At 58.0% G+C, this 21500-nt stretch overlaps 1 protein-coding gene across 13 annotated transcripts; it reads left to right on the forward strand.

The window, feature by feature from the left end:
• Nucleotides 1-1982: 1982 nt before the first annotated feature.
• On the forward strand, nucleotides 1983-21071 carry DAZAP1 (DAZ associated protein 1). 13 transcript variants are annotated; one of them, XM_086411376.1, is made up of 13 exons: nucleotides 1983-2191; nucleotides 8413-8453; nucleotides 8913-9079; nucleotides 9359-9424; nucleotides 10744-10854; nucleotides 11633-11681; nucleotides 14636-14718; nucleotides 16864-17017; nucleotides 17831-17860; nucleotides 17967-18107; nucleotides 18716-18892; nucleotides 19479-19567; nucleotides 20153-21071. In XM_086411376.1, exons 1-12 carry the CDS (start codon nucleotides 2163-2165, stop codon nucleotides 19565-19567), a joined length of 1137 nt encoding a protein of 378 aa, XP_086267502.1. In that variant the 5' UTR covers nucleotides 1983-2162; the 3' UTR covers nucleotides 20153-21071. The 13 variants fall into 13 exon arrangements, 11 of the variants coding, with proteins under 11 accessions (XP_086267502.1, XP_086267503.1, XP_086267504.1 ...); XM_086411377.1 differs by having other exon boundaries at nucleotides 10747-10854; XM_086411380.1 differs by having other exon boundaries at nucleotides 2138-2258; nucleotides 10747-10854.
• The last annotated feature ends 429 nt before the right edge of the window (nucleotides 21072-21500 follow it).

Here is a 21500-nt window from a genome sequence, read left to right on the forward strand (position 1 = left end):
ATTGGGCTGTCAGGGAAGTCCCTAAAAGTACATTATTTTAAATGATTTATGTCTGCCTTCCTTCATTTGACCACATCCTGTGCATTTCATTCACGCCCTTGTGGTTTATGTATCCAGTCAACAATGGACGGACAAGTGAAGTGAAGTGAAAGTTGCTTAGTTGTGTCCAACTCTTTGCAACCCCATGGACTATACAGTCCATGAAATTCTTCAGGCCAGAATACTGGAGTGGGTAGTCTTTCCCTTCGCCAGGGGATCTTCCAAACCCAGGGATTGAACCCAGGTCTCCCACATTGCAGGCGGATTCTTTACCAGCTGAGCCACCAGGGAAGCCTGGACGGACACATGGGTTGTTTCAAATTTTCTGATCTTCTAATAGTGGGGTGTGTGTATTAGGGCATGTCTATCTGTTTTCCCACTTGGGCCATGCTCCTCCCACTCCTGCTAAGCATTATAGGTTTCTTCTGAGCTGAAAAACTCTGCAAAGTCCCAGGGGAAAGACAGAACACCTCCCTGATGCTACCTGAGCTCACTGCTTTCCCCTCTGCTGAGCCTCTGTTTCTTACCTGCAAATGGGGACTGATAAGTTACCCTCCTCCAGTGGAATCGATGATGCCAACGAGCTTAGCAAACTGTAAAGTGACCTAAGTGAGGTGTATTATAAATGTTTTATGTTATACTGTTGGCCTGACGGAGAAGGCAATGGCACCCCACTCCAGTACTTTTGCCTGGAAAATCCTATGGACGGAGAAGCCTGGTAGGCTGCAGTCTATGGGGTCGCTAAGAGTCGGATACAACTGATCGACTTGACTTTAACTTTTCACTTTCATGCATTGGAGAAGGAAATGGCAACCCACTCCAGTGTTCTTGCCTGGAGAAACCCAGGGACGGGGGAGCCTTGTGGGCTGCCGTCTATGGGGTCGCACAGAGTTGGACACGACTGAAGTGACTTAGCAGTACCAGCAGTTGGCCTGACACCTGTTCCTTCATTCCTCACAGTTCATTTGATTTTATGGTGAATCAGTTATATTGTTAGGCTACCAAGAGGCTGAGAAAGTGAGTGAAAAGTCACTAGGCAGCAGGAACCACCATCTGACAACAGCATACAGGTCAGTTTTTATTATATCATGGTCAGTGGATTGCTCCACCTCCCTTGTTGACGCGGTGGGCAGATTATTCTTTGTTGGGGAACTCTCCTGCCCATTGTAGGGTATTTAGCAGCATCCCAAGCCTCCACCCACTAGGTGCCAGTAGCCCCCACAGCCAGTGGTAACCAAAACTGTTATCTCCAGACATAGCTCAGTGTCCCCAGAGGAGGCTGAATCACCCTGGATGAAACCCACACCTGTCGACAAACGAGGGCAGGACCATCCTTGGCACATGGCAGGGGCTCAATGTGTTTTCATAATCTTTGGATCTACAGCCAACTATTGGGTTTGATTCCAGTTTTTCCCCTGAGTGAGTGACCTTGGGCCGGTGATTCAGCCTCTCTGACCGTCGGTATCTTCTTCTGGGGCAGCTGGAGCAGCTGAGGCGCGGGAGCTGAACGTAGGGCCCCTGCTTCCTGCGGTCCGGCGGCGTGAGAGCGTGGCCTCCACCGGAGCTAACTCCACCCGCGTCCGCCGGCCCCCACTCAAGACTGAACAAGGAAGCCGCAGCCGCGCCTGCGCCCCGCAGTGCCTAGTCTGGAGCGCCCCGTCGCGCGCGCGCCCCGCGCCGCTGCGCATGCACACACGCTCTCAGCACGCGCACGCACGCGGCTTGGCCCGCGCGCCCCCTCCGCGGGGCGGGATCGGAGCCGGGGCGCGGGACTCCACTTCCCAGTGTGCCCCGCGGCGACGCTCGCAGCCGCTGAGGAAGAAGGCCGAAGTGCGGCGGCCGAACGGCGGCGGCGCGGGTCCCGCCGCACGCACGCACGCACACGGGTGCACCCCTGGCCCCGCCCCCGGAGGCCCCGTGCGGGAGCGCGCTCGGGCGTGCGCAGGGCGGCGGCGCGGGCGCGGGGGCGCGCGGTGACCGTTGGCGCTGAGGGGAGGAGGCAGCGCGGCCGCCGCCGTTGCGCAGATCCGGGCCGCGGCTGTGGGGAGGGCGCCGGGGCCAGTGACCTTCCGGAGGCGGGAGCGAGCCAGGGGGCCCGGACTCCGAGCGCCGCCGCCGCCGCCATGAACAACTCGGGCGCCGACGAGATCGGGTGAGGACGCGCCGGCCCGCGCCGCCGCCTCGGCCGGCCCCCGCCCAGACCGGCCCGGCCCGTCAAGGTCACGCCGCGGGGCCGCGCCGAGCCGGCGGCCGGGGGTCCGGGGGCGCGACGGGCCGGGGTCCCCTGGGGTGCCGGGCGCCCTGCTGCCTCATGGCCTGGGACCCCGAGCGGGAACCGGGGATCCAGGGAGTCCTGTGGGTCTGGTCTCCCCGTCGCCTCGTGGTCGGAGACCCCGAGGTTCAACCGGAGAGAATCTGAGGAGTCTTGGAGGTCCAGGCGCCCTGCCGCTTCCTGACCAGGAACCCAGAACCTGACCTGGGGGTTCTTGGGGGTCCCCTCTGTTTCATGCTTGAGGGAGACCCCGCCGCCTGGCCAGAATTTACCGTCGGGGCCCCTCGGTCGGAAACCTAGGGGGTTCGGGGCATCCTGTCTGCCCCCGCGCGTGTATTTCCCACTGGCGGGGTTCAGAAGCGTCCCCGCGCCCGTGTTTTTCCTCGGGGACCTCGAACAGGAACCTGGGGGGTCCAGGGCGCCCCCTGCCCGTGCGCGAACTTGGCGGCTCAGCGCACGTGGCGGCCCGGTCGCGGGGGGTTCCAGTGCTGCCGCCGCCCAGCTTTTCCCACCCAGGACTCACAGCGGCGGCCCCTCCACCATCCACTCCACTACCAAGAGAAGGTTTGCAAACCGAGGGCCCGAGGGCCAAGGTCATGGGGGCCGGTCCCCGGTCTGCTTGCCGCGCACCCTGAAGTGACCACCATCTCGGCGCCTCCGCGCCACCTGATGGGTGTCTGCAACTGTTGTTTTCATGTTGCTCGAGCCCCTTCCTGCTCAGCCCCCATCTAAGCCCCATGGGTGTGTTTGAAAGATAGAGACCTGGAAACTTGGGCGGTGGACTGACGGTGGTGCTTCTGAGGTTTTTTTTCTTCTTGGTGTAGCTATTAGCGAGAGGAGGTTTGTTATAGCTAAGTTTTCCCTTTTAATTATAGCCTTGCCTAATGCTAAACGAGCGGGAGAACAGGGAAGCGCTCCCAGAGGAACCAGAAAATCCATTTCTGCCCTAGTCTAGGGGTTTGGTCTAGTTTTCTTTGCAGAATGGCTCCTACAGCATCAGCATAATTTTATAGTTAAATCCTTTTTGCAAAGATGGCAAAACAGCCTGGGCTGGGTTTCCGTGGCCTTGTGTACATTTCTGAGTGCCCTTCGCTTTGAACAGATGCCGTGTTTACAAAACGTTTGATTTGGTGAGTAAGGCATTGTTTGCCGCTGGGTGGCTGGCCAGGCTCTGGCAGCAGGTTACACCAGAAGACAGAAAATGTGTTTGTGGGGTCCCAGATCCAGAGTCCCCACGGCTCTTAGAGCACCAGAAAGAAGGCACTTAGCTTCTAGCCTGGTCTGGGAGAGAAGTGCAGGCAGGCCCTGGCAGTCTGAGCTGTGTGTAGGGTAAATGAAAAGTTGCAGCACTTCCGATGGGAAACTAGCCTGTGGGCAGAATGAAAGTTGTAGCCCCAAAGGGCCAGACTTGAGGGGGGCCAGCAGTCTCCCTCAGCCAAAGGGATCTTTTTCTGACTTCCTTAGGCCTGGAGGGGAGGGAGCCTCCAGATCTAGGAGGCCTGCCTCTTGTTCTTGAGGAGATAGTCAGGCTGGGCTCCCTGGCAGTTCCCCTCTCCAGCTTGTACCAGCCCCTGGGTGAGGGCGGAGCCAGGATCCCCACTGGTTCTGGAAGGTCCCACCCTCTGTACCGTAGACCCACCCCAGACCCACGGGCAACCTGGAGAGGCCTCAGAGTTGGTAGCAGGATGGGATCAGGGACCTGCCTGGCTGTGTTCCCTGCCCTGGCACCCCAGCAAATCCAGCCAGGCCACCTGACTTCTAAAGCTGTAGATCTTGGGTGTCCCAGGAACTGGTCATCGCTTTGCCCCACAGCATTGCTCAGTTTCTGTTTCCTGCGGGAGCCTTGTTTCTGGCGGCTATGGGGAGTGCAGGTCCACCTTAACTTCCTTGTTCTGGTGGCTGTTCCGGTGCAGTACTTGTGACACCGCCGGCTCCCTGACCACGGGCCCTCTTGTTTGTGGGGGGGACCGCAGTTGCCCACTCAGGGTGGTTGCCACATGTTGCTCAGAGGAAGCAATTGCCTGTGTTGCTGGGATATGATGGTCTGACTGGTCACTGGTGGCACCCACTGTCCTCTCTTGACTGCCTTCACTGTGGTGTCCAGTCAGCCTCTTTGAGTGGCTCTTGGAGGGAGGTTGACAGGCCATGGGGCGGCTCCCCTCCTGGATGGGGATCCACATCCTCAGGAAGTGTGTGATGCTTGGATGCCACCCCACTGGGGAACTGTTCTTCTGCACTGAAGTCCCTGAAGGCAGGCCTTCCCTGCATCTGGATGTGATGGGCTGGGCTTTCAGCATCCTGGTTGTCATAATGGCCCGGTGGCCAGAGTGGAACCAGGGCGGGTCTCAGGGCAGAGAGCCAGGGGGAGCAGCCACTGTTACATGTGGCCTCGCAGGGAGCCGTTGGTGTAGTAGCCTGGTCTCTGCCATGGCCTTGGAGAGTCAAGTTGAAGGAGGGTCTTCTGACTGAGGTTCCTGGAGCTGACGGGTTGTGGAGACAAAGAGGAGTGAGTGGGGCTTTCATCTGGCAGACGCGGTTCTGCTGGCGGCCCACGGGCTGGTGAGGAAGGACCCTGATGTGTCCGAAGAGAGGGTTCTAGAGGGACCTGTGAGGGGAGCAGCACTGGGTGTGGGTCTCTGGGAGAGAGACCTGGGCAGGTTGGGGGGTGGGTAGTCAAAAGCTGGAGGTGGGTGGGGGTGGAGGCCATGTGGGGCTCAGGTGACTTAGCTCCGAGGGGTCCGAAGGTAAGCCGACAGTTCCGTGGGCCAGCTCTCTGTGGAGTGGTTGGTGTGGAGCTCTGGCTGGGTCACAGGGTGTGGACCTGGAGCATCCCAGGCCGGCTTGCCAAGGCCTAAGGGAGGGAGAACCCGTGGCGGGGGTCGTCCGGTGGTGGGAAGGAGGTGTCTCGTGTTCTGGACCTGTGAGGTGGAACAACATCCCTGGCTTGATGACCCTGGGGGCAGGACTGTCCTGTCGAGGTCTCCTGTTTGAAACAGAGTGCTTTTTGAGGCCTGGTTCCCAGTGTGTCCAGGCTGCCTGCTCCCGGGGACTAGGACACGGGTTCGGGGCTGCTTGGACACCTGCACGGTTGGCCATGAGGGTTGGGGGCTATTCCACTTGACCCCTATCTGGTTCCAGACATTGGGCAGAGCCTCCTTAGTGGAGCAGACTGAGGCTTAAGAGGGTCAGGGGACCTGGTCAAGGTCATTCCTGGCATGGCTGAGCTAGAGTGGGGAGCCGGCACTCCTGGTGAGCTGGCCTGCTGCCGCTTGCACCCCTGATGCTCCTGCAGTGCTTCCTCTTGGGGAGTGGTGCTGTGGCCAGGTTTTGGTGAGAGGTCACTGTTGGCGGGGGCCAGCACTCTGGCCGGCGAGAACACACTGGTCCTGTCTCGGGGCACTCAGTGAAGGCCAGGCTAGGGTCTCGTGTGTGCAGCCCCCATAGTCCATGAGAGGTGATCTCATCCGCAGGTGAAGGAAAGCCCAGACTGGGAAGAGACCCCCGCCTCACCTGTTGTTTTCAGGCATTCAATCTGTCACAGAGGGCTCAAAGTGGGATGGCTCCCTGGCTGCAGGAAGGCGTGAACACAGGCTGTAGAGGAAGAGAGGGCCTGCCAGTTCACCTAATGGACCCGGCCTCAGCCCCCTGCCCTCCGTCTGGTGGTGCCTGCTGTCCACTGGGTGGCGCCTGCTGTAGGCAACCCGGTTGAGGAAGCCCCCGAAGGCTGACTTTCGGGCATAAGTGGCACATGGTTGCCCTCAGGAGCCATCCAGGACTAGATTTCAGGTCAGCAGGCGGAAGACGGGGCATGCTGCCCAGAGCCTGCCACCCAGTCACCCCTCTACTGTTGGGGTACAGGCCCAGGAGCCTGCGCTTATCACAGACCACCTGACTCTGGTCCCAGGGGTAGAGGAGTGGGGTGCAGGGTCTGTGGGGGCCCCCAACTTCAGCTGCAGCTGAGGGATGAATGACACTGTTCAGAGTAGGGCAGGGTTGGAGAGGGAGCCACTCAGGGTTAGCTGATCCTTTCACCTGCTGAGTTGCGTATAAATGCTCAACAAGGCCTCAGGTCACCTGGTGCTAAGCAAGTCTGGGCTGGAGGGTGGGCACAGGCCAGTTCCCATGCAGGTGTGTCCGGCTCATCCTGTCCAGGGCCCCTGAGACCACCACGGGTCAGTGAGATCTCCCAGGACCTCCTGTCTGCAGACGGGGAGCAAGAGGAGACAATATAGATGAAGCCCCAACACAATGCTGGGCCTGGGGCTCTGCAGTTCATCCCCAACATTGTGCCCTGTGCCAACCAGGCCCTGGCGCTTCCTCAGTTTTTACCTCCTAGTATCTGTAACTTGGGGCCCGTAGAGCAGTGACAGGAGCAGGAGTGCAGTTCCCTGCCCTCCTCGCACGGGCCAACGTGCCTTTGCGGACGCGCCACCGTGTCCTGTTTTCCAAACACAGCGAGGTGATAGCATCAGAAAGCCCCATGTCCATGTTGGCTCCCTGGCCAACTCGGAGTGCGAGTTCTGGTGGATGTTGTCAGCTGCACAGAGGACGGCCTTTCTCGTCTTTTTCCACTAATGTCTGATTTTGAAATTTAAACATGGGCTGGAGCGTGGACTGGTCAGACCAGTTCCACCCTCTGCAGCAGCGGGGGGGTTGGGTGGCTCGAAGGGACACCACTTAGGCCTTCCCATCTTGGTCAGATGCAGGCTAAGCAGGCAGGTATTCCTCTCAGTTGGGGTTTGTCCTGGGTGTTCTGAGAATGCTCAAGATTTTTTTCCTCTCCAAGCTGCTTTTCCATAGCAAACCCATTTGTGCCTATGCCAAAGGCCTGAGCAAAGAGGCGGTCCACACTGGCCTGGGGCAGATCAAGTCCTTCTGTCATTTGCCCGCCTTGGTGTCAGGCGCTGGGGGAGCGGGGCACAGATGGGATTATGCTCCCCAGGGTCTTAGGGAGCAGGAGGAGCCTGCCTGCCCTCCCAGGGGTGTGTAGGGGACGGACGGAATGGTCAGGAGGCTGGGTGTGAGCCTCCTGGCCTCCATCCAGGAACGTGCCCTGAATGTGTATGGGGGTGAGGGGCTACCACCCCGAGTGGGGTGGGAAAATTGTTTCTTCTACCCTGAGCCTCTCGACCCCAGGGAGAAAGCCGCAGTGGGAGGGACCCCTGAGTACAGCTGAGGCCACTGCCTTGATGGGTCTGTCCCCGTGCCCCGGCTGCCGGTTCTGGGGCCTCAGTGCAGCCAGCTTCAGGGGGCTATTTTGTGTCCAGGCTGTGCAAGGGGGGATTGGCTGTGGACCGGATAGCGCCCAGGTGCCACTCTGAGAGTGCCAGTTTCACTCCTTTTTCTGGGGCAGCACGCGGGGTGGAGAGTGCCCTGCCTTGCCTTCTGGTCACACCTGCCCCAGTTGAAGTCCACAGCATGGGGCATCTCTCCTTTCAGCCAGCCCAAGCATGGCAGGCACGGAGGCTCTGGAAACGGTGGCCCCAGGGAGGCCACCAGTACTTTTCCTCTCACATAGTAGGGCTCTAGCTCAAAAGTATAACCTAAGCCATTCAACTGAGTCCAAGCTCCAGGGGCCTCCCCAGCGATTGGTGGTGCTTACTCATGCCCATGTGCTGGGTACCCCTGCTTTGTCCTAAAGCCCCACCACTGCTGCCCCTTGAGTTTGCCATGTCTGGTCTCAGATGTTGAAGTCTTTGGTGTTTGCAGAGCAGTTGGGAAGGGGCTCCGTGATCCCACTCCCGCACTGGCAGGTTTGGGGGTGGCAGTCTGTCTTACTGTGGTTGAGGTCAACATTGTGTGCGGCTCTGGACATTGTGACTCATACTCCTGCCATTTGGGCAGATCCCGGTGGCATTTTTCATGCCGTACCATGGCCGTGCCCCCAGGTGACCACCCCAGGGTGAGCCTGATGGGCAGCACCGCAGGCAGATCCCTCTGTGGTCATTGGCCGTGCCGTGCAGCTTGTGGGATCTTGGTGCCCTGATCAGGGGTTGAACCCAGGCCTTGGCAGTGAGAGTGTGGAGTCCTAACCACTGGGCTGCTAGGAACATCCTGGGCAGAACCCTCCTGACCCTGAATGTTTTCTTGTTGAATTGCAGGAAGCTCTTCGTGGGCGGTCTTGACTGGAGCACCACCCAAGGTAAGGGCAGATGGGCTGTGGGCATGTGATCTTGTCTTCAAGTTGTGAGAATTAGCTTTTCAATTCTTGACTTACTGTCTGGATTGCGGCGGGGGGCAGGGGGCACTTGATTGGGAGTAGACTGGGGCAGCGCTTTGGAACTTGATCTTGTGCTGATGCTTCTGGTCAGGGAGGGTGGAGACGGAGCCAGCAGAGTTAGGCGTTTGTGGTGGTTGCTGTGTTCAGCCTCAGGCCTTGCAGGTGTCCCTCCTTTGGCAGCTCATTCTCCTTCCCAGGGAGACGTGGTGCATATTCCCTTCCCTGGCACCTGTCCTTCCCCCTCTCCCTATCCGCTGTCCCCATATCAGCAGGTCAGCTGGCGTAAAGGTTACTGGCTGCACACTCTCCAGGTCAGGCTGCCAGGCTAGTAGCCTGTGACCTGCCTGACGCCTGGCTGTGTGTGTCCTGATTTCTGAGCAGAGACGCTGCGCAGCTACTTTTCCCAGTATGGAGAGGTCGTGGACTGCGTGATCATGAAAGACAAGACGACCAACCAGTCTCGAGGCTTTGGCTTTGTCAAATTCAAAGATCCAAACTGCGTGGGCACGGTGCTGGCCAGCAGACCACATACCCTCGATGGCCGAAACGTGAGTGCCCGACTCTGAGGAGGCACCTGCCGCCTTCCTGCTTGGTGCCCCTGCGCCCCAGCGCTGTGTGGGTGCCGAGGATGGCTTTCCCCTGGGTTGGGTTACAAGAGTTATAACTCCGGAAAAAAAAAGTTACAGCTCTGAGCTTAGACCGGACGCTGGGCCAGGATGTGGCCCCGGCGACCTGATGGGCCTGTACCCCTGACCCTACTGCCGACACCTTCTCTTGTTGGGAGACAAGCCTCCTGTTCACAGCTGGTCCTTTGAAACTTCCGACAGATTGACCCAAAGCCATGCACGCCTCGGGGGATGCAGCCGGAGAGGACACGGCCGAAGGAAGGCTGGGTAAGGGGCGGGGGTTTCCTCCTGCTTGCTTCCCTGGGGCCCTTGCTCAATCAGACTGAGTGACAGCAGGCCTTCCCGTGTGGCGCTGAGCAGCCAAGCTCCTGAGCACTTGGATTGATTCAGTGCTGGGAGCTTTTCATCTTGTAGCCAAGAAGTATCTTATTAGTCTACCTTAGAAATGATGGCTCTTGGCTGTTTGTTGTCAGGAACCTCGTGTTCATCCACACTGACCGCTCCCACTGCCCCACTCAGCACTCTGCTGGCTGTTCCCCTCCAGGGCTGAGGCCTGTCTATTTTCGCACCTCGGGGACCCTGTGAGCCTCCTGTGCCCCCAGGGCCTGGCCAGCTATCACCAGAGTGTTCTGTTCTCAAGGAGAGCCCTACCAGACATGGTGGACTGGTGCTGTTGAGGGCTGGGACCTGGGAACCTTCATTTCTGGCAGGATTCCCAGCTGTGATGGTAGACAGGGCCTCAGACCAGGTGTGTATGTTTCTGAGTCTGCTAGGAAACATCAAACACAGAAACAGTGGTGCAGCAAACACGTGGGTAGAAACACTGCCCAGGTCCTTCCGTAGTCTGCACAGCCGTGCCTCTGTGTGTTTTGTGGGCACTGCGTCCAGGACGCCCGAGGGGACCAAAATCCGTGGGCGCTCAGGTCCCTTCTATAAAATGGCTGTGACGGCGCACATCCTCTGTGCATCTTAAATCAATTCTAATTGACTGCGGTTGCCTGATACAGTGTAAATAGTTGGCTGGCATGTGGCAAATTCAAGGTTTGCTTTTGAAACTTTGGACTTCTTTTTCTCCAAGTGTTTTTGATCCATGGTTGGTCGAATCCCAGATGCAGAGCCTGTGGCTGTGGAGGTCGGTGTGTGCGCGCGCGTGTGTGTGTGTGCGCGTGCATGCATGTGTGTGTGCCCGTGCCCACCTCTGCTCGTGTCTCTGCCACCAGCACCCCCAACGACGTAGTCTGAGTTCCTGGCTGCGGTGCCTAGGGGAGGCAGCTTCAGGGGTTGTCTGCAGAGGGCAGGATCTGGCCCTGAAGGTGAAGAAGGTGGCGACTGTCCTCGGTCTTAGGAACTTCCCACCACCCTTTGGTCACCAGTGGGGTTGGTGCAGGCCCTGCTGCTCCTTCTCTGAGCCGGAGACACGCTGTTTGGGGCACTTGGGCCCCTGGCCCCTGTTGGCCTGTGAGGCACTCCTGGACAGCCTGGTCCCCTACAGTGTCTGGTCTGCCTTCAGGGACTGTGCCCTGAATAGCAGGGTGTGTTTGGAGGGTTCCCTACATGGACTAACCATTTTCTCTTTGTTGAAATAGCAGAAAGGACCCAGGAGCGATAACAGTAAATCAAATAAGATATTTGTCGGAGGAATTCCTCACAATTGTGGTGAGACAGAGCTCAGGGAATACTTCAAGAAATTTGGAGTGGTGAGTCCTTGCCCTGCCCACAGCCGTGATTGGGGCGGGAGTGGCAGAGCCCTGTGTCCTGGGGAGGCAAGACAGCGCAAAGCACCCCAGATGGCCAGTCACCCGCAGGGGAGTGCTTGCTGCAGACGGGGCCAGCTTCCCTCCTGGGAGGCCCTCGGCTGGTTGTAACCCTGCAGTCAAGAGCACTTGATCACGTCTGGAGAAGTGCTGGACATGGCTGGGTCCCATTCCCTGCCCCCCCCACACACACACCCTAGGACAGGGTGTGAAGGGATTGTTTTCCAGAAGAGCCTAAAATCTTTCAGAACTTCATGGGGGCTTATACAGGAACTGAATTCTAATAAGGCAGACAGGAGGCAGGCAGGGCCTTGGTATTGGGGGTCGGGGAAGGAGGCTATCCCTTGTCCTAAGCAAAAGCACGAGGTCACCTCCAGCTTCCACCAAGCACGTGTTCTCTGGCTGCAGTGTGCTTGTCTAGGGGGTGCCTATGCGTACCCAGGGCCTGGCAAGGAACTTGTGCTGCAGTGCACAAGTGGGGAGGATGCGGGCCCAGCCAGGCCAGGGGCACCGACCCTGAGTGGGAGGTCCTGGCACATGGAGCCCTGGGCCCCTGGTGACCCACCACTGGTCCTGCCCCCCCTATGAGCACCCCTCAGCCTGCTCACAGCCCTGAGGGTCTCACACCCCAGGAAGCGGGCCTTTTGCCTCGGGACCTCCTGGCTGTGGGCAGACGTGCTGCCTGCCGACCTGGGCCCTGAGACCCCTGTCTCTGTTACAGGTCACAGAAGTGGTCATGATCTACGATGCGGAAAAGCAGAGGCCTCGAGGTAAAAGAGATCGAGTTTGTCCTTGTCCTTCCCCCTCAGATGGCAAACTATTTCACACTTAGGTGGTGGTTGTAGCGAGCCTGGCCTCAGCACAGGGTGACTCGAGACTAGCGTAGTCCTTCCCACGCAGCCCCGGCCTGTCTGCTTCCAAAGGTCAGGCGGTACAGTCTTGGGGTTCTTTCATTTTTGTTTTGTTTTTAAGCTCATTCTTTGGAAGTTTTTCCAACTTGACATGAATTTCAGCATGGTTTCTGTTTTTAAGCGTGTCCTGAAAGATGAGTGGTTTTGTTAAATGGTGAACTTCCTCAATTATGACCATCTTCTGTTTGAAGTTCACTCAGTGAAGGCGGGGGTTTCATTTCATGTTGTCAGGCTAGGTCTCCCCCAGCTCGGCTTGAACATGGAGTTTCTTTGGTGTGTCCCATGCTTTTTTCTTGTTTTCCTGTTCTTTTTCCTGAAGTCTGTGGGACTGAAGTCTGTGAGGCGCGAAGCTGCCCCAGCTGCCCACACCTGCACGGCCACATTGGTTTGCAAGGCTGGGACACTGGGCACCCAATTTGCGAGCCGTTTTTTTTTTTTTTCCTTTTTTTTTTTTTTTTTGGCTGCTGCTATTTGTCCCTGCCTCTGTGTTTTGGTTCCTGAACCGCTTTTGGACCGGCCTCGTGAGCCGAGTGCGTCCAGCCCGCGGCCCCTGCCCAGCCCCTGGAGGCACTGCACCAGCCGCGCGCCCGCAGCATGCGCCCGCCATGCTGGAGAATAGTTTGCCATTTGAACCTCACCCTCCTCTCCCTCCATGGTTAAGTAACGTACTTTCACCTCATGTTGATTAAGCTGTTAAGTCTTAGTCTTAACTTTACATAGACGTACTTGCTTAGTGATGCACTTAAGTGTTTTCATAGAAAAGTACAGTAATGTTAAGTAAGTTGTTTCTCCTTTTCTCTCTGTGAATTATTTGTGATTAACGATATCTCTTTAGATTTCTCTTCTCCAGGTGCTAAATTATATCACACAGGTACAGGCCAGTCCCGCAGTCAGAGGAGGGAGCGGGCTTTGCTCCAGTGGGGTGTAAACGAAGTTTCAGTGTGTTTCTGTTCCGCTTCCTCAGCGGTGATGTCGCCTCTTGACAGACAGACGCATCCCTAGAGGGCCCGCCCCGGGGCTCCCTCCCCACGACTCACCGCCTCTTGCACTCTAAGGACCGCGAGCCCTGTGGCTTCAGACCCTCCTGCACTTGGAGAAAACGTTCACTTTCTCACATGCCGCTCATCACCCATGTTGTGCTCCACCACTTGCCTCCGATCTTGGGGCATCTTGGGACATGGGGTCCTGAGGCTGCTCTTAGATCCCCTGCAGGGCTGCCTGCTGTCCCTGCAGGGCTGCCTGCCGTCCTTGGCCTGGGCCCTGGGGCGTGCCGGGCTGCCTGGGCCGGGTCTGGGCAGGAGGGGTTGGCAGGAGGGCACTCCAGGCTTGACCTGCGGATCCGCGTTCCGTGTGGGTCCTGCCATCCTCAGCCGTGGGCCTTGGCGAGTCCCCGTGGGTCCCCCAGTGCTAGGTGGGCGGAGGGTGGGCACCACAGCAGGAGCAGCAGTTGGTCAGCAGGTGCCCCAGATAGCTTGTCCCCAATTTCTCTTCCTGAGCCTTCCATGCAGCCCCTGTTTCTTCTCCCTGCCTGTCCCACAGTCCATCTGAGCATCCGTGCCCCTCCCAGGGCTTGGTCCCCATGCACCTGGCTCTGCCTCTGCTCCCTCACACTGCCCCTCCACCCCCCACATCCCCATTGCCTGGCCTGTCTTCTCTGGTCTGTTTCTTGTTTCTTCTCATGTGGTGTGTGGGCTCAGGCTATGTGCGTGTGTCATGCTTGGACACACGTATGTGCTAGAGAGCTGGCCCACCCCACGAGGCTGGCGCCCACACTTCTGAGCTAAGCTGCTTTCTTTTCCCGTCTTTGTCCTCTTCCCACCTCGGTTCTGCCAGGAGTCTTTCCCCACGGTCCCTGCGACCATGGCCCCACATCCCTCTTTTGTTCAGCCTGAGAGGCCGGGATCCCAGGGCTGCCCCACCCTGTATCCACATCCCTGGAAGCTCTGTGCCCTGCCCCTCCCCTGCACCCTTGTCCCTCCTCTGCACCCCTCTTCTGACCCTCCTCGGCCCTTCCCTGGCCTGTCCTTTGTTCCGCGGGGTTTTCTGGCAGTTGCTGCCATGAGTGGTCTTAGTGCTCAGTGCAGATGGGCCCCCGGGGACGAACAGCAGCCCGAGGGCTGGACACGCAGGCTAGCCGGGTGGCCCGCCCACCAGACCAGCAAACTTCGTTTATACTGCACTCTCTTGTGTTTGGGAAACACTAAATTGTCTTTCCCGTTAAAATTGTCCTTTTGATGACATGGTGCCTCTTGCTCTTGCTGCTGACAGCAGTGTTTGAGCTGCTGGAACCCCTTGTGGCCTGTATCTCTGTGTATTTAGTCCATAGATACGTACAGATATAGACACTGTGTGCATACGTATGGTACTTGGGCAGGACTCCTCGGGCTTACCCAACAGTGTTGGGCAAGCTTGGCGAGGCTCTCACTGTGGTAGAGACGTGCCTCCGTTAACGCTAGAGCAGTGTACGGCTGCTGTCAGCACTAGCTGCCGAGCGATTGCCAGCCGAGGGGGAGGACCCTGGGTTTCAGAAAAGCACAAGTGCACCCATGACACATTTGGGGCTGCCTGCCCGCTGGGCCCTCACCACCCCACTGTCCAGACGGCGGCTAAGACGCGCCCAGGGGTCCCAAGGTCGTCTTTGATTTATAACTGGCCACAGCGTCTGGGCTGAGATCAGCTCCTGCCCCGCAGCCTCACACACCGGCTTCGCTGAAACCCTTGGTCGATCCCTCGGCCCGTCCCTAATACTGTTCATCATCCTGTTTTGTGTCACAACACCCTGCTACCTTGATTCACTCTTCGTCGTTGGCTAGGTTTTGGATTTATTACTTTCGAGGACGAACAATCAGTGGACCAGGCTGTCAACATGCATTTTCACGACATCATGGGCAAAAAAGTGTGTAGTTGTAGTTTTATTTTACCTTAAGACCAAACCAAGTCTTAGGCAACCTAGGGATTTCACTGGAGAGGAGATCCCTTGGCAGGAAAAGGGCCGGGCAAGTGGTCCTAGGACCCCTCCTGTGGGTCGGACCTGATTCAGGAGCCCCTGGCTCTAGAGCCCCTGGGGATGGCCGGGGGGTGGGCGGGCTGCGTCCAGTGAAGTCGTGGGTTGCCTCAGGCTTGGTTTCAGTGACCTCTCCTTCAGATGTGTGTCCCCTCCCTGACTGTCCCATGCCGGCCTGGAACGTGCCAGGCCGTGAACCTTTGAGAACTGGTTCCGTGTAAAACTGACGGCAACGTAAACATCCTGAAGGATTGGTTTCCAAATTGGGTCACTTACTGTGAACTCGGTCCGACCACATGCTCCTGGTAGTTCTTAACTCCATGCAGTCAAGTGACCTCTGGTTGTTTCATCTTCATACTGTGTTGCTGCCTCGGAGGGAAACTCAGAAAGTGGCCTGACCCCTCCTCGCCCCGTCTCCCAGGCCCCCGGCTCCTCGTCCCAGAGGCAAGCCCAGTCCCCCCTGCCAGAGCCCTGGCCACCCCATCAGCTGAGACACAGAGGGAACGTGGCCCAGGGTGGCCCCTCTGTCCCTCACATCACAGATGGGCAGCTGGGTCAGCTCCACCTGAGCCTGCTGTGCAGGAGACACAGGCTGTTCTAGGTGCTCATCAATGGCTAGTTTAGGGTTGGCATGCAGGTCTCCGGGGTGTGTGCCATCATGAACACAGGTTCTGCGGTGCCTGTGTACCCTGCTCAAGGTCCTGTGATGGCTACAGCTGGGGAGCAGTGAGGGCCTTCTCAGGGCGGGGTCTGCTCCCAGGGGCAGAGTCCAGCCTCAGTCCTGTCTCAAAGGGCAGGGGCCCACTTTGTAATTAAAACCTGAGTACAGGCCAGGAAGAGCAGATTTTTTTTTTTTTTTTAATCACAAGGGCTGCTTTGCTTTGTAAGCAGGAACCATATTCCCTTAAGGAAAGTGTGTGAAGACTCATTAATTTGAGTTCTTTGAAACATCCTGCTGCCACACTGCCCGGAGCTAGCAGGGGTTTTGTTCCCCTCTGTGGAGCGTCCTTGGGGCATCGGAAGGTGGGGTCTTTGTGCCTTTGTGCCCTCCTTGTCCTCTCACAGAAAGGGGTTTAGGCCAAGTTGACGGGGTTCTGAGTACACAATGTTTGCCAGGCTCCGAGACCCCAAGGACAACTCCGGTGAATTCATTGTCTCTTTCTCATTAAAATTTATCCTACAAACAAGAGCAACTTGGGATTCTTGAGTGCTGATGCAGCCCTGGAGTTGGGGGTCTGCTTTCAGTCGGCCCAGACTGAAAAGGCTGTGTGAGGGGGGCATGCAGCCTGGTGGGGCGGGCACCTGGTCCTCCGCCCGCCCTCCGCATGCAGTGGCTCCTGGCACCTCCAAAAGGGAAGGCTCCTGGGCTGCTGACCTAACACAGTATGAAGATTGCTTACTGATTCAAATGTCCATTTTATTGCATGTTTGTTTACTTTTTTGTTAGATGTAATGTAAGATTCTCTTATCACATCCATCCCCTCTGACATTATTTTGAGTTAATTGAGATTCTTTAAGCGTTAGCCTGGGGAAGGTAAGTCTTTTATCTTCCATTAGACATTTTAAATACAAAACCTAAGTAAACCAACTGTGTTTCTCAGGTATGAGCTGGAAGCGCAGGCAGGTGGGGGCTCTGGAGAGGGCCTGACCGCCGGAGCGGCCAGGAGGAGGGCTGCGCTTGTGGGGAGGAGCCTGGCCTCTGTGTCCCTGGGTCTACACTGTCCCTTAACTTGACCCAAAGACCCCTTGTCATACACAGAACTCTGCAGACTCTTGGTCCTCAGCCCAGTCTGCAGTGGGTGGGACCTCACATGTTTTATAGTTGGATCTGTTGTACCTGAGAAACATTTTTTTAGACAAAAAAATTAAAATTTTTAAGAAAAAAGTTACTAGTCTAAATAAGGTTTATAGTTAAGTATTTAGTTTTAAGTCATAATAAGATGCTAAGTGTAGTCGTAAGTTACCTGAGGGTGTGTCTGAAGGGAAGGGGGCTTGAGACCCTTGGCGTCTCCCTAAATCAGAGTTTGGTTTGTCCAGGTGGAAGTTAAACGGGCCGAACCTCGGGACAGCAAGAGCCAAGCGCCGGGACAGCCAGGTGCCAGCCAGTGGGGCAGTCGGGTTGTGCCCAACGCCGCCAATGGCTGGGCAGGCCAGCCCCCGCCTACGTGGCAGCAGGGATATGGCCCACAAGGTAAGGGTGTTTGCCTGCCCACCAGCCCCAGGAGCTTCCTGCAGCTCTGGCACCAGGGTGGGCCAGGTGGGATACGGGAGCCAGAACTGTGGAGCGTCGTCACCCGGGGCCAAGTGGGTTTGTTCCCTCAGCTACCCCCAGGCACCAGGGGTGCTGGGGCGGTACCTTCAGGGGAGGTCAGGGGTCATGCCCAGCAGCCAGCTTTGCCCCCAGGGCGAGCACTGAGGCTGGAGTGGATGTGGGCAGGTCAGGCTGTCTTCAGAGCTTCACTTGGATGCTCCTCAGGAGCAAGGAGGAAATATGAGCCCTGCCTTGTGGGCCCTTTGGGTCTGTTCCAGCTCCCCTGGCTTTGCGCTTGCCATGTAGCATGGGTGGACCTTTTACAGACCACTTGGGATGGCCAGGAGCCTCCATGCCCTTTAGAGACCTAGAGAAGGGTGTCCAAGGAAGGATACCAGTACCCTGAGCTGTAGAGCTGTTTCTACCTGGCTCCAAGTTTCACCTGGTCTCTTCAGAGCTGGCTTTAAAAGTGTTTTTTATTGCAAAATGAGCCACAGCTATAGGAAACTGGCCAGTGAGACCGGATGCTCTCACGCCCATCGCAGGGAAAGAACCAGCACTTGGCCGGAGGACACCCTGGGTCCCCGCTCTCCTGGCTGACAGCCTCCCTGTTGGGTGTCCCTGGAGCTGCTCTGACGTCTTTGCCCTGCACCTGAGATGTGTCAGGAAATTGGGTCCCCTGGGGGGGCAGGGTCCCCCAATCCATACCTGGTGCTGATGTGGCACGCCCCACTCCTCCCTGTCTCCCTGCAGGAATGTGGGTGCCGGCAGGACAGGCGATCGGTAAGTCCCTGTTGGAAAAAAACATAGAAAAGCAGGATCTGAGCGGGGTGGGGCAGGGCAGGCGGGAAAGGGGGCTTCTTCACCTCACCTGTATGCTATGTTCCAGGTGGCTATGGACCGCCCCCCGCAGGAAGAGGAGCCCCCCCGCCGCCCCCACCCTTCACCTCCTACATTGTGTCTACCCCTCCTGGAGGCTTCCCGCCTCCCCAGGGCTTCCCCCAGGGCTACGGCGCGCCCCCACAGTTCAGTAAGTGCCTTGGGCCCCTGGGGGTGGGCCTGGGGCATGTCAGCACAGAGAGCCGACTCCCCACACCTCAGGTGAGGGCTGGACTCACCTTGTCCACTCGGCTGGATTCTCTGTCCCCAGCAGCCTGTGTCCACCAAAAGAGGAGTGCCCCCATTGACCCCATTGGGCCGGCAGGTGGGGGTGCTGGGGCATGTCATTCAGCCGGCAGGAGTCCTCCTCCCCCTTCCATCCCTCTCCGACCCTGCGCTGCGTGCTGAGTGGCCATCTGTGACCAGGGTCCCAGGACACTGCAGTTTTGTAGCCCTGCCATGGCATGCAGGCCACCTGACAACCAAGTCAGGCTGCCACTCCCGGCCCAGGCCTAGATCACTTTCATTTCTAATAGGAAAGAGCAGGTCTTTCTTCATAGATGCCTGCACTTCCTATCCTCCTGGGACCCTGGGCTTGGAACGCAGCCCCACCTCACTCTGCCAGGCCACTGGCTGGTCGCTGTCTGCCCAGCAGGGTTGTTCCCTGGGCTGCAGGCTGGTCAGCTGGGGTGGATGCATGTGGTCCTGGTGGCAGACGAGCATGAGCACCACGTCTGTCTGTCTCCTGTCTGTCCACAGGTTTTGGCTACGGACCTCCACCTCCCCCACCAGATCAGTTTGCCCCTCCAGGGGTTCCCCCACCACCGGCCACTCCCGGGGCCGCACCTCTGGCCTTCCCACCACCTCCATCTCAGGCTGCCCCAGACATGAGCAAACCACCGACCGCCCAGCCCGACTTCCCGTACAGCCAGTATGGTGAGTGCCTTGCTCCCCGTCTGCCTGGGGGTTGGGTGCCACAGGACTGTGGGATTGCTTGCAGGGCCCAGACTAGAGCAGGCCTGAGGTGGGATCTTGGCCAGGGTGCTGGTGTGGAGGAGCATTCACAGCTCGGCACCTGTGTCTGGAGCCTGTGGGTGTGGGGGCCCCAGCGGGCCTGCGCCGTGTGTGTCTGAATCTGCCATACATAGGGTGGGCTTGGGGGCCATGCGGCATCAGTCGGCATCCAGCTTCACCAAGGGGTGCTCACCAAGTAGGTGCTGGAGACCAGGGTCTGCGCCCGTGAGAGCAGCTCGAGTGGGGGCAGGGTGGCATGGGGCTCTCTTGTGCTGAACAGATGCCCCCCCAGCACCCCCATATCTCAGGTTCTTGTGCCCTCGGGGCCTTGCCCGGCTGTGGTCATGTGGGTTCTTGCCTCGCCCAGAGCAGGACATCATGGTGGTGGGTGCAGTGTTGCTGACCCCTAGAGGGGATGTACGAGCGACTGAGCAAGCATGTGCCCCCCCACCCCCCCTCCTCTGCCAAGGCCGCCCGGGGCAGTTACCCTGGTCTCATCTCTCGCCAGGCCTGGGCACCTCTTCTCCAGAGCCGCCAGGCTTCGGCCCACACTTTGTTTACACTCTTTTGGTCAGGCTGAGCAGTGATGTGGCCTAGGTAGGTGGTGCCTCCTCCTCCATGGTCCCCCCTGTCTGCGCCCGGGCCACGGACGGCACCTCCTCTGCTGTTCTGGGCGGGGGTGGACTCAGCGGTGCCCTCGGGGACGGGCCCTTGCCAGGGTGAGGATCTCAACTGGCCACCACCCCACTGGCCCTGGAGCTCTGCCCCCACGGTCGGCACCACTGACCCAGGGGGCCTCATGGGGCGGGTTGGCCCTGCTCTAAGGAGGGGCAGCACTGTTGGGGTCCAAGCTTTGCAGCTCAGCCTGATCTGTAATGTTTCTTCAAATCCTGGAATCTGCCACGTCCACCCTGAGTTCCACTGGAGAACAAACCTTGTAGGAGCCTGTGGTCCCCCAGGTCTGGCCAGGTGTCTTGTGTTTCCAAGCTCGAAGGCCTCGCCAGCCGCGAGGGTGCGCCGCAGGCCCCCAGCCCCGAGGCAGGGCAGTAAGTGGGGGAAGGGGTCTCGGAGCTGCTCTCCTTTCTGTGAAGATGGCTGCCTGGGTCCCAGCAGGGCTCCGGGGGGGTCCCTCCATCCACTGGGTCCAGGCCCCACCCCAGCTCACTGGGCTCTTCCCTGCAGGTTACGGACAGGACTTGGCCAGCTTCGGACAGGGCTTCTCAGACCCCAGCCAGCAGCCTCCCTCCTACGGGGGCCCCTCAGTGCCTGGCTCGGGGGGTCCCCCCGCTGGCGGAAGTGGCTTTGGACGCGGTCAGAACCACAACGTACAAGGATTCCATCCCTATCGACGCTAGCTGCAGCCCCTCCTTGCGGATGGCAGGCGGCTGAGACCAGGATTCAAACTTGTGAACTCGTGACAATCACAAACTTGGTGGAAATACCGACTCGACCGTGGGGGGAGGGGGGGAGGCTTTTGGCGGTGGCTGTGGGTACCTGGACTGAGGTTTTTAAATATATTTCTTTCTCTAACCCATCAGCACAATAAAAAAAAAGTCACTGGTTCAACAACAGGGTTTAAAAAAAATTCTTCAGCTTTAATTCAAAACTTCAGGTTTCTTTTTCTTCCTTTTTTTTTTTTTTTTGAAATTATTTTCCTGAGCCTTTATTTTACCGTATATTGTAAACTTTTATGTTAAAGAAAAAAATATACATTTACAAATTGTGAGATTTTTAAGAGAAATTTTCTACGATGTATACTTGCTTATTTTTTAATTTAAAACAGGGTTTCCGTCGGCACTGGTGGAGGTGAGGGGCGTTTTTAGTCCCTTGCTCCTGGCTTTGAGGGTTGGGACTTGTTGGTCCAGAAACTCTGGGAGCATAAAGAAGAAATCTACTGAGTGTGTTTTGTTTTTTGTTTTCTTCTCTGCTTTTGTCGACTGGCGTGCCTGGCCATATCTGCAGGAGCGTTGTGGGGCCGCGCCTGCCTGTGTCCACCCGCCATCCAGAACCAGGGGGCCAGGCTGGCCTATCTCCCGTGCTCGGGGCTTCAGGGCATCCGCGCTGACCAGTTTGAATAAAGAAAGTGCGTTTGGACTAGAAACCCACGTTGTGTCCGTCTTTCCCTCTGCTGGGAGTAGCCCCTTCCCGTGCAGGAAGCTGGGCCCTCCTCAGCAAGTATGGGGGTCTTGGGGTCTGGAGCCTGGGGTTGGGGGCCTGCTCAGAACTGCAGACCCCCTGTGAGGGGCCTTGGGCACTGGGGTCCATTGGCCACTTGCTGGGTGCCGAGGAAGAGGAGTTTAGACAGATCTGGGTGGGGCTTGCCAGGCCCCTTCCACCCCTGCAGAGGTGACACCTGGACTGTGGCTTCGGGCAGGCTGCTCACCTTTCCAGGCATTGGCTGTGGGCAGGGCTGGTGGGACTCCCAGTTCAGGGCTGGTTGGGTACAGCCTTATGGAGCTGAAGGTCGTGGTGGTGGGCCAGGAACCTGGGGGCAGGGAGGTGGGGTGGGACGAGCTCCCACCTGCAGAGT

Source organism: Bos grunniens, chromosome 7 (assembly GCF_055505025.1).
Source record: "Bos grunniens cultivar Pamir isolate PY7600 chromosome 7, Bosgru_T2T1.0, whole genome shotgun sequence".
In the NCBI taxonomy this organism is placed as follows: domain Eukaryota; kingdom Metazoa; phylum Chordata; class Mammalia; order Artiodactyla; family Bovidae; genus Bos; species Bos grunniens.